At 34.8% G+C, this 13,023-nt stretch overlaps 1 protein-coding gene across 49 annotated transcripts in view; it reads left to right on the forward strand.

Annotated features, from left to right (window-relative positions):
- Positions 1–13,023, forward strand: part of RIMS2 (regulating synaptic membrane exocytosis 2) — a 469,796-nt gene that overhangs the window by 295,457 nt on the left and 161,316 nt on the right. For 46 of the 49 annotated variants that reach the window (XM_065054186.1, XM_065054187.1, XM_065054205.1 and 43 more), the window contains 2 exons: positions 8,264–8,420; positions 12,286–12,402. In XM_065054186.1, coding sequence (XP_064910258.1) covers positions 8,264–8,420; positions 12,286–12,402 — 274 coding nt within the window. The remainder of the gene's footprint in view (positions 1–8,263; positions 8,421–12,285; positions 12,403–13,023) is intronic. The other 3 variants (XM_065054197.1, XM_065054199.1, XM_065054201.1) reach the window with 1 other exon arrangement.

Below are 13,023 nucleotides of genomic sequence, written 5' to 3' on the forward strand. Positions count from 1 at the left end.
TCTTTAAGCATTTTCCTTGGTTTTAAACAAGGGAAGTGTATATTATGCACAACTTCATGCCTACAGCTCTTAACAGAGGAATTTTGATTCTCATTCTTCAATCTTTTCCTTGTATTTTTAGTTTCATTTTCAATGTATGGAAGGTAAAGTATGGTAATACTTTTACTATTAAAAATATATAGACATTTCCTTTCCTCAGCTGACAAAACATCTTCAAACATCAAAATCTCTCAATTAATACATTTAAAAAACCCCCTAGTTTTATATTTTTAAATATAAGCTGTATCACTCCACTTTGAAAGTACAGATGTAATTAAATTCAAGTTTTCTTTGAAGATTATCAGTAGTACTCTCTTATCTGAGTATGTTTCAGCATGTCAGCTCATGTTCTACCACAGTCCTAATATCTACAGTGTGACAAAGATACCTGATAGATTATGGAATGCTGCAAGGAAGTTGCATTCCTGTCAGACACTCTCATGACAGACACATCACGTAAGGGAAAGCCTGGTTGGGGTGAGTTACAAATGTAGTGATGAGCACTTCTAAGAAGGCAATGCTCCATAAAAGGACTGATAAATTCCAATCAAAAGTGTCAAGAGGAGGTTAATTTGGGAAACTTGCTTGACAGCAGAAAATATACCTGGATGAGTACTTCAATAAGAAGAAACATTATCTGTGTAGCACCTGTGGTATTTTTAAGCTTTGTATGTCATACTGGGTGTAGAGACAATGCTGAAAACTCAGCAAGCTTTGTTTTATTACTGTATGGGAACTATCTTCACACACATTAATAATCAAAAAAAATTGTCTCAAGTGTAATAGGCCCATACAGACAGTTAGTGCAGTAGAACTAGAAACACCTCTTGAGGAACTGAGTTAAATGCGCAGAAAGTAACTAGTTGTTCCTTCTATTTTTTTTTCACTATATATTCATTCTTCCCATAGTTGTAGAATAATACTTTGATGCAAAAAAATCCCCAAATCCATCTATAATGTATGTTCAATTTATAGAGTATTCAGATACTAGTAATTCAGTAGTATCGTTTACTGTCAGTACTTTTTCAGAGGACATCCAAAATCTGCATTTAGATGTTCAAATCAGCACAGAAGCTGAACACATTTGTATAAAAAATCTGAACTGTCTCCAAAGTGCCCATGTGTGAAATCTTGGTATGTTAAGCATTTCTGGCAACTTGATTATATAATTGTTTTTAATTAGTGCTTGTTCTAAGACCAGCCACAGTGAGTGTTAAAAATTAATTTTTTGATAAAGAGAAAGCTTGACGCCTCAATCAAGTACAGCTGTTAAAGTGGAGAAAATGCCATTTAGCATCAATGTCTGAAGCAAGACAATTATTTTGCCTGTGATGAAAAGCAATTCTAATATTATTTTTCTAGAACACTTTTAACACAAAGAGTTTCTCTCAAGTCAGTAATGCAGCAAGACATATAGATTAAAAGCTTCATTAGTATTTTTCAGTGTTTATTTTTTTTCAGGGTTATTTTAGTGCTATTGATGTGAAACTAATACTTGGAGGTTTGTGATTCTCTGAAATTTTGTGCCTAAATGCTGCAGAATTTGATAACAGTTCATTAATGTTAGTTTTTACTGTGCATATACCCTGCACAGCATATTAGCACAGTGCAGCTGTAATGTGTGCATGAATACTTGAAGTATTAATGTATTAATATTCTCTTAAAACAGATAAAATTAAAACTTCAGCTCAGCAGAAGTTATGTTTAGTGAGCCTTGTAAAATACTTCATTTGATGTGTATCATAGTTTTTAATGAAACTCTTTTATGAAAAGAAGAAGGTGGTGGCATTGCAGATACCTTTGTCATGTGCCCATCTTTGAAGAGTCTGCAGCTCACAGTTGTTTATTGCTGATTATCTCTATACTGATTATCAGGTTCTGTGTGCTCTGTATGTTGATTTAAGAGGCTTTCTATAGTTACAGAGCCTTTGATTCTGTGATAATGACTTTATATTTACAGCTGCAAGCAGATCCACTGTTTATCCTGTTTTTACTACTGCTATAAATAACTATCTGCTTTGCTCAACAGCAGCTCCTTGGTCAAGTTGCACTTATGACCTGTTTTTACTGTCTATAATTTCTTTCCACAATAAGATATTTTTACTTTCTCTAACCTTATCTCCAGGACATGGAATGTTTTTTAAATTGGAAGATAAATCATACCTTTTTTCAATTGAGAATATCAGTCTCTTGAGAGAGACATGAATGTTTCAAGCCCTGGGCAAGCAAAGCTTCTCACGTTCTATTAGAAGTTCTCAAATTAGAGGTACCAGAGTTCATATCCCATGGTCAATCAATTATCAAGAGCAGCTTTAAAGTCTGTTTGAGGGTTAGAAGAACTACAGCATTGATTGCTAAACATGTTTGTTAGAGTCTTGGCCACTTCTGGGTTGTAGGGATTGGTGCTAGGTGTACCATGTCAGCTTGGTGTTACTGTCATCTTCCTGAAGCTTTGTAGCTGGGGAGCTGGCCCATTGCTCTCTCTGCATCTCTCATGGCTGCAGAGTAATCACAGACTGCTTGTCTTTCCTCTGAAGTTCATGTGTCAACGAAAGGCACACATTTCCTATATATGGAAGTATTTTATTTGATAAATAGTAATTGCAACAAAAGCCATTGATATTCAATGAAAAAGTGAACAGGTAAAAGATTATTGAGTCAATTATTTTGGTATCGGTATAGTCTCAATATACTTTTATCTTGTGAAGTTAATTCTTGAACACCTTAGGTACTTTTTATATTGTTACTGTATCCCATTGTATCCCAGGTGGTTTCTTACACTTGCCAGATTTTGGGTTGAAAACCCGCACCAGGTGAAATCTTAAAGTGGAGTCTGGTATGTGCCACCTTTTTCATCTGGTTTCAGCTGGAGAAAAAAATCAGTGCATAGGTGGCATAATGACATGGTAGATCCCACTGACTGGGCACACAACATGTGCTGTGATTCAAGCACAGACAACCATTTCATTCTGGAACAGCAGTGGTCACATGCTAAAGGAGAGGAGGTATAATTAGCTATTCTTTTAACTATACTATTCTGATTTCTTCGTTCAGAAAGTAAAATATTAAACTGGTCCTGAAGCTTGGACATCATTTATTTGTAAAAATAAAACAGTAAATAAAACAATAAACCAATGACATTTTTCGTAAAACACTAATACTTAAAAAAAATCTCCAGTATTACAAGTAAAGAAAGCTTGTTTTAAAACAAATATAAAACCTTGAAGACGGATGAATAAACTGTGATGTACTAGGACCAAGTGCCTTTGAGACTGATACTGTAACTCCAAACTGTTTGATATGCCAAAGCTGGCTTTAGGTACACTTGCTTAAGTCCAAAGTTGATCAAGAAACTTGCTAAACTCTTAGCTTTTGGAGCAAAAAATTTTGTACATGATTATACTTTTTTTCTCTGAACTGGCATAGACTGAGTGACTAGTCAGCTAGCTCCTATATGAGCCTTGCAGTTTTCTTAGATTCCCAGGAAATGAAAAAAACCCCACATTTTCACCTTATCCCTATTTATTTATTTATTTATTTATTGATTTATTTTTAAATTCACTAGGATACAATCTGTCAGGAGAAAATGCAGGGCTTTGCATCCTGAGTGGATAGAAGCATCCTGGATGTTGGCAACTAAGTTCAAAACATGGCATCTTCTGCAAGCTGTATCTACGTGGCTGTGTTAACAGCATGTCATTTTTTTGGTTCATTTTTCTGAAATACCTGGTTTTCCTCATGCATTTATACAGTAGAGAATATGAATCTAATTCTTCAAACTCAGCTTAACATGTTGAGTTTTGTTGATGCAAAATTATTAGGAGCACTGATAGTTCCTGCTTTTTGAACTTTTTATAAGGAAGCACTACCAGTTACCAGAAAGCATTGCATGTGTGCTTCTAATTTAATGTAAAACATTCTTTGATCAGGACTATAGTTGACAATTTAATTAGATAGTCATATATTTTAATTTACTGCAACAACATTGTGCAAGTAGTCAACTACAATAACAAGTTAGAGCTGGAGGAGGCTTTTTGTTTCTAAGTAATTAATATGTATATGTACACAGATTTAATATATTCAATTATTCTGATTTACTAGTTCTCATTTTTAGGAATTTTTTAAACAAAGTAGGGTTTTTATTTGTTTGCTTTATTATTTGAATTCCTTGCCTTTCAGTATGTTTATTCAAGTAGAACACCTTATGCTGTCACTCATTTCCCTTGTACTTTGGCATCCACTGTACATACCAAATATTATATACAACTGTTGATTTAAATGCTAGATTTTTTTAAATATAATTTTTCTATTAATTCATATTACTGCTCTTCATTATGATTTTAATCTCCAAATGCTACAAATTCTCCCCACATACGCAGAATACTAAGACCCACCTCTGTGTTTTTCATATATATAAATATGGATCTTTAGGGTAATAGTAGACAATATTCTGTCATGTGTACTTGTACCATAAATAATATTTTCTGTTTCATTATATATAAGCTCATAATAACTTGCTATTCACCTATGTGTTTTCAGATTATGACTTAGTGGAGATAAATACCAATTTTCCCCATGTGTATCAACTTGTCTTTTAAAGATTAAAACCTTTCTGCCACTTGAAGATTATTTTTAGGAAATTGTTTATTTCTTTTTACTATTTACTACACTTTTCAATTAATATAACTAAAAATCCCAACTGACAAGTCATTTTCCAAATTTTTCAATTTTTTAAGGAAAATATTGTCAGAATATTTGTTCACTGTGAAATTAGAAAATATATGTTTAGCATTGTAAGGATGTTGTTTGCAATTAATCACCTATTGACATAGTAAAAAAACAAGCCTTTCTAAATTATTCCAATTTCAGTTGGGCTTCTGTGTAGAAATTATGGATTTGGGGTACTATTTTATTTCACTATGTAGTATGATATCATAGCATAATAATAACTGCTGTTTGTTTCAGTGCATTTCTTACTCTGTACACAATGCTTTTTAGTGAGTTCTGTGAAACACAGAGCTTGTTGTCTTAATGATATATACCATAAACAAAAATTAGTAAAATACAAAGAAATAACACTTAAGAATAGAGAAGATAACTTCTAGTCTATCCAAAATCAGTCTGCAGAGCTCTCACTTGTGGTCTTAACTCAGAATCGCTTATAGCTCTTTTGCTTCCTGGGGTAGCAGATGGTGGCCTGCAAAGCTTTTCATGGGGCTCGTGTATTCCCTTGGTTGCCCGTTTCTTACCTGTAGTTCTTCTTTTGGTGACATCTTGACCAGAGTCTTCAAAGAACCTGCAAAATGATCCTCCTAGTTTTCCTGCCTCTCTGTTCTCTGCAGTGCATTTCATGTTCTTCCAGCTTCCAGGCAAATTAAAATATCTCCTATGTCCTTTCCCTGCTTTCTCTAGGAATGCTGGTTTTATCAATGAGAAGGAGTTCTCTGCATTATTTTTTGTATTGAGGATAATATTTGCTTAGTGTATAAAACTGGCAAATATCTCATGGATTTTCTTAGTTAAGAAACTTGTCATTGCTTTTTTTTCCTTTTTTATTTCTAACATTATTGATTTTTCAGCTGTTAGTTTAACTCTTTCTCTTTTGGTTAAAGAATTGTACAATTGCAGAATTGCAGAGTCTACTGATTTCCAGACTGGCTTGCAAAAACTTCATTCAAGTATCTTCTGCACTTTACTAACTGTCCATATATCAAGGTCGAAATTTCTTGACCCTTTAGTGAACGTTCTGTTCAAGCTGTGCCTCACACAATAAATTTGATTGTGCTCGCATTAAGATTACTTCCTACTATATTCATTTTGCTGTGACACACTCTACGGAGAAAATGAGCTGAAGGCTACCTTGATAACTTGCCATGTTCTAGAAAGTTTTCCTATATATCACCAATTGCTGAGAAATACTACTGACCCTGTGGTGCCAGCTTTCCACCTCCAGTGGATGTCTTCAGGAGTGTGGTTAACTGCCCCCTTAGTAGACTGGGGTAGCCTTGGCTGATGAATACCTTGTTGATAACTGGTTGCACTAAAGGAAAGCAGTATCAAGATTCAGCTCAGATGAAAAGATTCAGTTACAACACCTGACGTAGATAAACAAGTCTAAAATATTTATAGGATACACTGGGCAATAAATGAAAGACAAAATAAGCTATTTACATGGTGAGCTGGTAAAAAAGAAAAAAAACGAAGAGCTGGCTCTTTATGTATTGGCCTTGATCACAGTTCACTTTGTTTCTTCCAGCTAATTTCTCCTTTAACTTGTCATGGGAGAGGAGTCCTCTAAACTAGCCTAAGCTTGTATTCCTTTTTATCCACCAGACTTTATGGCCTTTCGTCTTAATTAAAGCAAGCATTGTTTCTCTTCTTCAGATGTCAGAATGCCTTTGTTATACCAGTATCTTCGCAATTGACTGGTCAGTGAATAACAAACATCTTGTTTTACTGAGAAAATTCCCTCTGCCTCTCCTTTGGTGGTTTCACACAGAATTGTGTTGTATCAGTGCGTATGCTGATAGATGTATTTCGTACATGGGATAAAAGTCTGTAGTTTAGTACTGGCTCTCAACTGAGACTACATGTAACATGACTTGATTGCTTCAAAGTTATGAAGGAGTATTTGATCCTCAGCATCTTTATGTTAATGTTGTGTTATGATGTGCTATTTTTCCCCCTTATGTACATATGTACACACATGCACACACAGCTTACAACCTCAACATAAGAGGAAGAGGTTATTTATGAATTAGTGTGGTCCATATATATCCTGGGTCCTAAAGCCATACAGTGAGTAGGGATACTTGGTGGGAAGTATCAAACATTCTTGGAACCATAAAATGGACTGAATTAATGAGGTTTTGCTTAGATGGTTACCAAACTTTTTCCAGGAAGGAAACTATGAACAATCTGGAGTAGAAGACCAAATACTCTTAGACTCTCAGAAGCTTCTCATGGGAAAAGAATTACAGTTTTATGAGCCAGAATTTTTCCAGTGCCAGGTGGATCTCTAAACATTTGTGACTTGGTTACTGTCTTCAGAACAGAAGTCATTTGTATCAGTTGACGTATCCATCAGGAGCTGTTTGGAGACCTATTTCCGATAAACATTGTCATCAGTTAAGATTTGCAATTCTTCCATTTCTTATCATTGCGTATTCAAAAAAAAAAAAGTGAAAACTTCTTTGAAACTGCTGTAGATCTGCCATCTTTTTTTTTTTTTTTTTTTTCCCAGAAGGCATTGTACCCTAGGACAGTGAATTAATCTTTTTCAATTTGATGCAGACAATCACGTTAATACATCCAGCTTTTTAAAAAGATTTTTCTTAAAACCCTATGTAAAATGGCCATGTGGTGGCCTTTTAAGCTATTATAATTGGGAAGGATTTTTCTTAGACCATTTATGTCAGGGCTGTCAAACTCATTTTCATTGGGGGAGTAGTTACATTTATACAGTCCTAAAATTACTTTTGGCCCTTTGAAGGCAACCGCGAGGCTGATGTGGCCCTGGTGAGGATGAGTCCGACACCCCTGATTTATGTGTCCTGTTGCCCTGATTCAAGATTAGCTCCAGGACTTCAGCAGGTGTCTGTGTAGCATATATTTGTGAAAGAATCACGTTGTTTAAGTTCAGACCCATGGGTGAAATCTGATGTCACTGAGTCATTATTTCTTTAATTGCTTCTGAAACACAAATATTTTTTGAGCCCAAATTCTATATTTAACCACGTAGTAGTTTCCTATCCCAAATTTTTGAACTGAATTTTGGATTAGTTTTTAAGTGTGGGCGTTTCTGCTTGAAGTATATGATACACAAGCATTACAATACACTTTTAATTAGAAAATGCGATAATCAGTTTTGTATATTATTCTAAGGGAAAAAAGGTAGTTTTGTTAGTTTTCTTATTAATGCGTCATATTGACCATAAATGAATGATATATTTGGATACTTTGATTATTATAAATCCTCAGTTTGGTGCATGGCAATTTATTTCTATACTTTTAAAGTATGACTGTAGGAACTATAGTTGTACTTAAATTAAGCATAACCAGAGGAATCAACTTTGCATATGTATTTTTTATTACAGAAAACAAGAAGACATGATAACATTATTGATCAAATTCAATTTTTTATCATGCTTGTAACTGCTACAGGTATGGTAGGAAATTAAAAAGTACCATTTCAGATTCATTCAATATTTGCATTTCTTTTCAGATTATCGACATAATGGGAGAGATCTTCAAAGTTCAACGCTATCAGTGCCAGAACAAGTTATGTCATCTAATCATTGCTCTCGATCAGGGTCCCCTCACCGTGGAGATAGTATAGGACGGACTAGATCGTGGTCTCCCAGTGTCCCTCCCCCACAAAGGTAAATTGTTATTTAACTATGCAGGTATATGAATCGAAGTGGTATTGATCCTGTAACAACACTGGAAAAAATCTCCAGACTTTCAAAATGTCAATGAATTAATTAGATCTTATGAAATTACGTAAAGCAAATAGTGCTTTTTCTTACATTACACTGATGTGCAAAGATCCATCTAATTTTGTCTTTTCATCAAAAATCAGTAATTCCAATCTAAGGAAAGAAAAATATTTCCCCACATTTTCATTTTCCAGAGCTATTTAGAAGGTGCCATGTTTTGCATCATGATGGTTTGACATTTTCTTAGAGTTCATTTGCCAATGGTTGTTTTCAACCCTTTTGTCTACATAGAATTAAGGAAGCTTTTTTTTTTGTCCATAATATTCACTATTCCCATTTAATACTGAATATCTCATATCCAATGTTACCAGTCACATACATGTGTGTATGCCTTTCTTCTACAGCCATTCTGATTCTCTCATGTTCTGCTTTCCTTTCTGTTATCATTGTTCTTTTTGTTAGCTTAAAATTCTCTTGACTTCATATTCTCTCAATTATGTGTTTACTTACCATTTCCTTGAACAGATACAGACTAAATTATATCCTTTTGCATTAGTGAGGTATTAGGATCCCAAATTATTCCATATAATCGCAGACATCTAACAGGTAGAATCTTTACATTTCTACTTGAAACATAAAACCATATGTAAATACAGCTTGACTTTAAATGAGACATAAACAATAGAAACAGTGGCCTGTTCTAATTTCTGATTTCTGTCTACGTAATTGCCTATTTGTTTTGGATGTAGACATAAATTTGAGCAAAAGCTCTTTTATGTGTGTGTGTGTCTGTGTTTGTGCTTGAATGCTGTGTTCATTTTGGGGAGAACTTTTATCCAAGCTAGTAATTAACACTGGTTACCATTGAAAAGACTTCTTTTCATTTTCATGTAATTTTGCATTTATTTATGTGTATGAAATGTTTCTTGCTTCCTGAATTTCCTAAAGCTACATTTTTAAATACAATTTTAAACTTACAGAGAAAAATGTCTCAGCTGTTTCCTGCATTGTCACATTCAAATACATTATTTATATATTTCCCTGCACGCACACACCAGATCATCTCTTTGAGGACTTGTTGAGCCCAGCAAACTGGGTTGCCAGAACTTGAGAGCTTGTAGAAAAGAGGCATAATCCTTGGGTTACGGAAATGCCTTTTTTCTATTATTATTATTTCTAATGAAAATCTGAGTGTATTTGGCAAGGCTATGAGCATTGTTAATCACATTTGCACCCTATTGAGTTGAGTTTGTTATACATGTGCTGCTATAGCCATGTTCTGACTGCAGTAAACGTGCCCACGCCCAGTTACTTACTGATGCCTCTGCAGGCAGGAGCGCTTGGGCCACAGAAGTGCAGGGTACATCACAGAAACCATTTCACAGTGCTCAGTCCTTCTACTGGACTTTGTTAATAAACGTTGCATAGTAGCCGGCAATAAATTATTACTCCACTTGTAATGTTTTCAGCAAATATATTTAATGGGCTGTTATTCTCTCTGTATATCAGAATGGAGTTGATCCTGTGGCATACACAGGATTAATGTTGTTCACAACATTAAGTTTAGCCTTTTCTAAGAGCGCATCTGAAAAAGCAAGAAGAAGGTGATTATAGAGACTGGCTAGGCTGAAAAGTTGTGGCAAATTTAGTAGGATGCTCATTATTCCCTACCATTAGCACCTGAAATTCCACATTTTCACCTGCTTACCTGTTACTCAGTTGCTCTGTACACGTTCTGTCAACTGCAAGAACCTCCCAAAGGAGTGAAGACACATGTTATGAAAGCAACATTTCTTACAGAACAATTTTAATTAGAGAAAGTATGTCATTTTCTGTTAAACAGTTAATCTGGCTGACAAAGGCACCCTTAGCAGGTTGAAATAGAACTGAAATAGTAGTAACACTTTGAAGCAGTAGAAATGCAGTTGTGTAGGATGTTAAAAAGCAGCATGAAGTCAGAATCTGATATAATAGAGAAATTTAAAGAAGAAATTATTCATTTAGAACAACATGTCAATAACACAATCTTACTGAAAGTTATTTGAGCAGACAGGATGCTACTGAGTTTTCAGGAGTAAGGCTTATAATCAGAGTTAAGGCAGGAGTTTTGATTATGTTGGCAGATAGCAAAGGTCAGGGTGTTTTGTAAACAAATGAGAGCTTAAGAAAGCTTAAATATTTAAGTCAAAAGATAAAGATGAGTAAAATAAGATTATAATACTACAGACAGAAAAAAAAAGTGTGGGGTTTTTTGGTGGGTGTTTTTGTTTGTTTGTTTGTTTGTTTTTAATCTGAACAAAAGGAGACCCTGAGGAAAAGCGTCAGACAGGAACTAGAATTCAGAAAGGTGGAATGAGAACTGGTTGTTTGGAACAGTAAAAAAGTTAACAAAGAAATGCAGAGGAGCTCTGTCAATGTGCATTTTAGAGTACAAATGTGCATGAAAGAGTCCAATGGCTGGGTAAAGGCTATAGTCTCGTTTTGTTATAGATAAGGTAGTTAAAACACATACAGAGAAGACATTGCAGGAAAGAGTTGTAGAGTGAAAGAATTATATCCGCTTTTAATATGGCAAACATAAAGTTTACTAGCCAGAGTAAACTCTATATTTGGTGTAATTAAAACCAGAGTGGAAAAATGCTTTATGAGAAATGAGGTAGAGCTGAAGGAAAATTTTATGTGTAGTGCAACATCTTCATATCGCTTATATGCAGAAAAATACAAGAGCATGGCAGAAGCAGTGAAGGTTACACATACAGCTTAATGCTAATGAGGGACTGGCAATTGACAAAAGGTAAGGATGACAGGTACCAAAAGACAAAGTGATGAGGAAGGACACAGGAACTGAACGGTATAAAAGTGAAAAAAAAAGTGAGGCCCACATTAGGGAAGACTGCACAAAAGGACAGGAGGCAGAACAATTTATTTATCTAAAATTTGAATTGGTGTGGAAGGAAGCGTGCAAACTGTAATTTTCAAATCTATACAAAAGAATTATTTTTTAATTATCCAATAATTATTACAGCTAACTGTTGTCTTTCTGTCTTCCTCTTCTTGTGGATTTGTTTTACAGAGCAGAAAAAGTGAAGCTAGTGTGTATCAGTAGTGATTAATGGTTAAACTGAGTAAAACAATCAACGGGCAAAGCTTTGGTCTCAGTATACATCTGTAAAGGTGATTGGTTCTCTTCAATGAGGCCTGCACTGTGTGTACCACTGATACCTAATTAAACACTTCTGTCTTTTGCAGAGTCCATGCTAGTGAGATTACAGAATAAGATTTCCAGTGCAAAACAAGCATCTGCTCTTTAATTTAGATGACAATGATTTCAGCAATCTGCACTCTACCATAGCAGCCAGAAGTCCTCATTGTGTATTACTAGAGTTTACATCTTTATGGTATAGCCAAGCTCAAGAGCTCATGGAAAATTCTTTACAGTGTACATTTCAGATAGAAAGGAAATTTTCCTTGAAGGTACTCATCTGGAAAAACTAATGAAATTTTGTCTAAAATTAACCTTTTAAAAGAAAATATAAATATTATATCCTCTCATCTCCAGATCATGCAAACATTGGAAGAAAAAAAGAAAAAAAACCCCTATACCTAGTATGGACTTAGCACTCTTTCCTGTAGGAGAATTTCTTTTACTATAAGATTTAAAAATATGTAAGAGTAAAAGTATACAAAAGACAGGTCAGCTAACACATCTTGTTACCACCACGTTTGCTAATAATTGTCTGTACAACCCAATGAAGGGACATGGTACAGCTGCAATCAGAACTCAGAATCTGATGTCTTTTATCCATAGTCGGAATGTGGATCAGGGACCACGAGGGACTCGATCTACTCCTGCGCATTACAATACCCTGAACCGAATGGATAGACACCGTGTAATAGATGACCACTACTCTCCGGACAGAGATAGGTAAATATCTGACTGCAATTAGAAACAGCTGTACCTTGCACTCATCAGTGTGAATTACTTCAGCACAGTAGCTCCTTTAATAAATAGCAAAATTACTTAATCCCACAGATAAGCATTTTCTTACGTGTTTATCCACTGGTTACATGATATACATTAAAAAATCTACAGTGCGCGCAAGGCTCACAAAACTGTCAAGTTATTTTATCTTTGCCAAGAGGGAATCTGAAAAACCTGTGAGAAATTGTGCAATATAAAAGACAAATATCTTAGTTGTCCTTTTTTATAAAAATATTTTTATGTATGATATTAATACATTATTTAAGTGCTTAATATATTGAAAAAAAATCTACCGGTAGATTTGGTCATTTTTGCTGCTGAATAAAGAGGCATAAAAATAGGTAATTTCAGCTCATTGTTAATGCAATTCTCCTGTTGGATGCAGTGCAATTCACAGCCATAACGGAAGTACCTTCTAGCACTGTGTTTGCCTTTTCTCAACTTCATGGAGAATTTCTGTGAGAAAAAAGAAGAACAAAAGTTGCAACAATGTGTGTTACAATGTAATCGGGGTCTTTGTGTATAGAGACACATCTTACCGTGGCTGTTTTGTCTAATGGGGTT

This window comes from Columba livia, chromosome 2 (genome assembly GCF_036013475.1).
Source record: "Columba livia isolate bColLiv1 breed racing homer chromosome 2, bColLiv1.pat.W.v2, whole genome shotgun sequence".
Lineage (NCBI taxonomy): Eukaryota > Metazoa > Chordata > Aves > Columbiformes > Columbidae > Columba > Columba livia.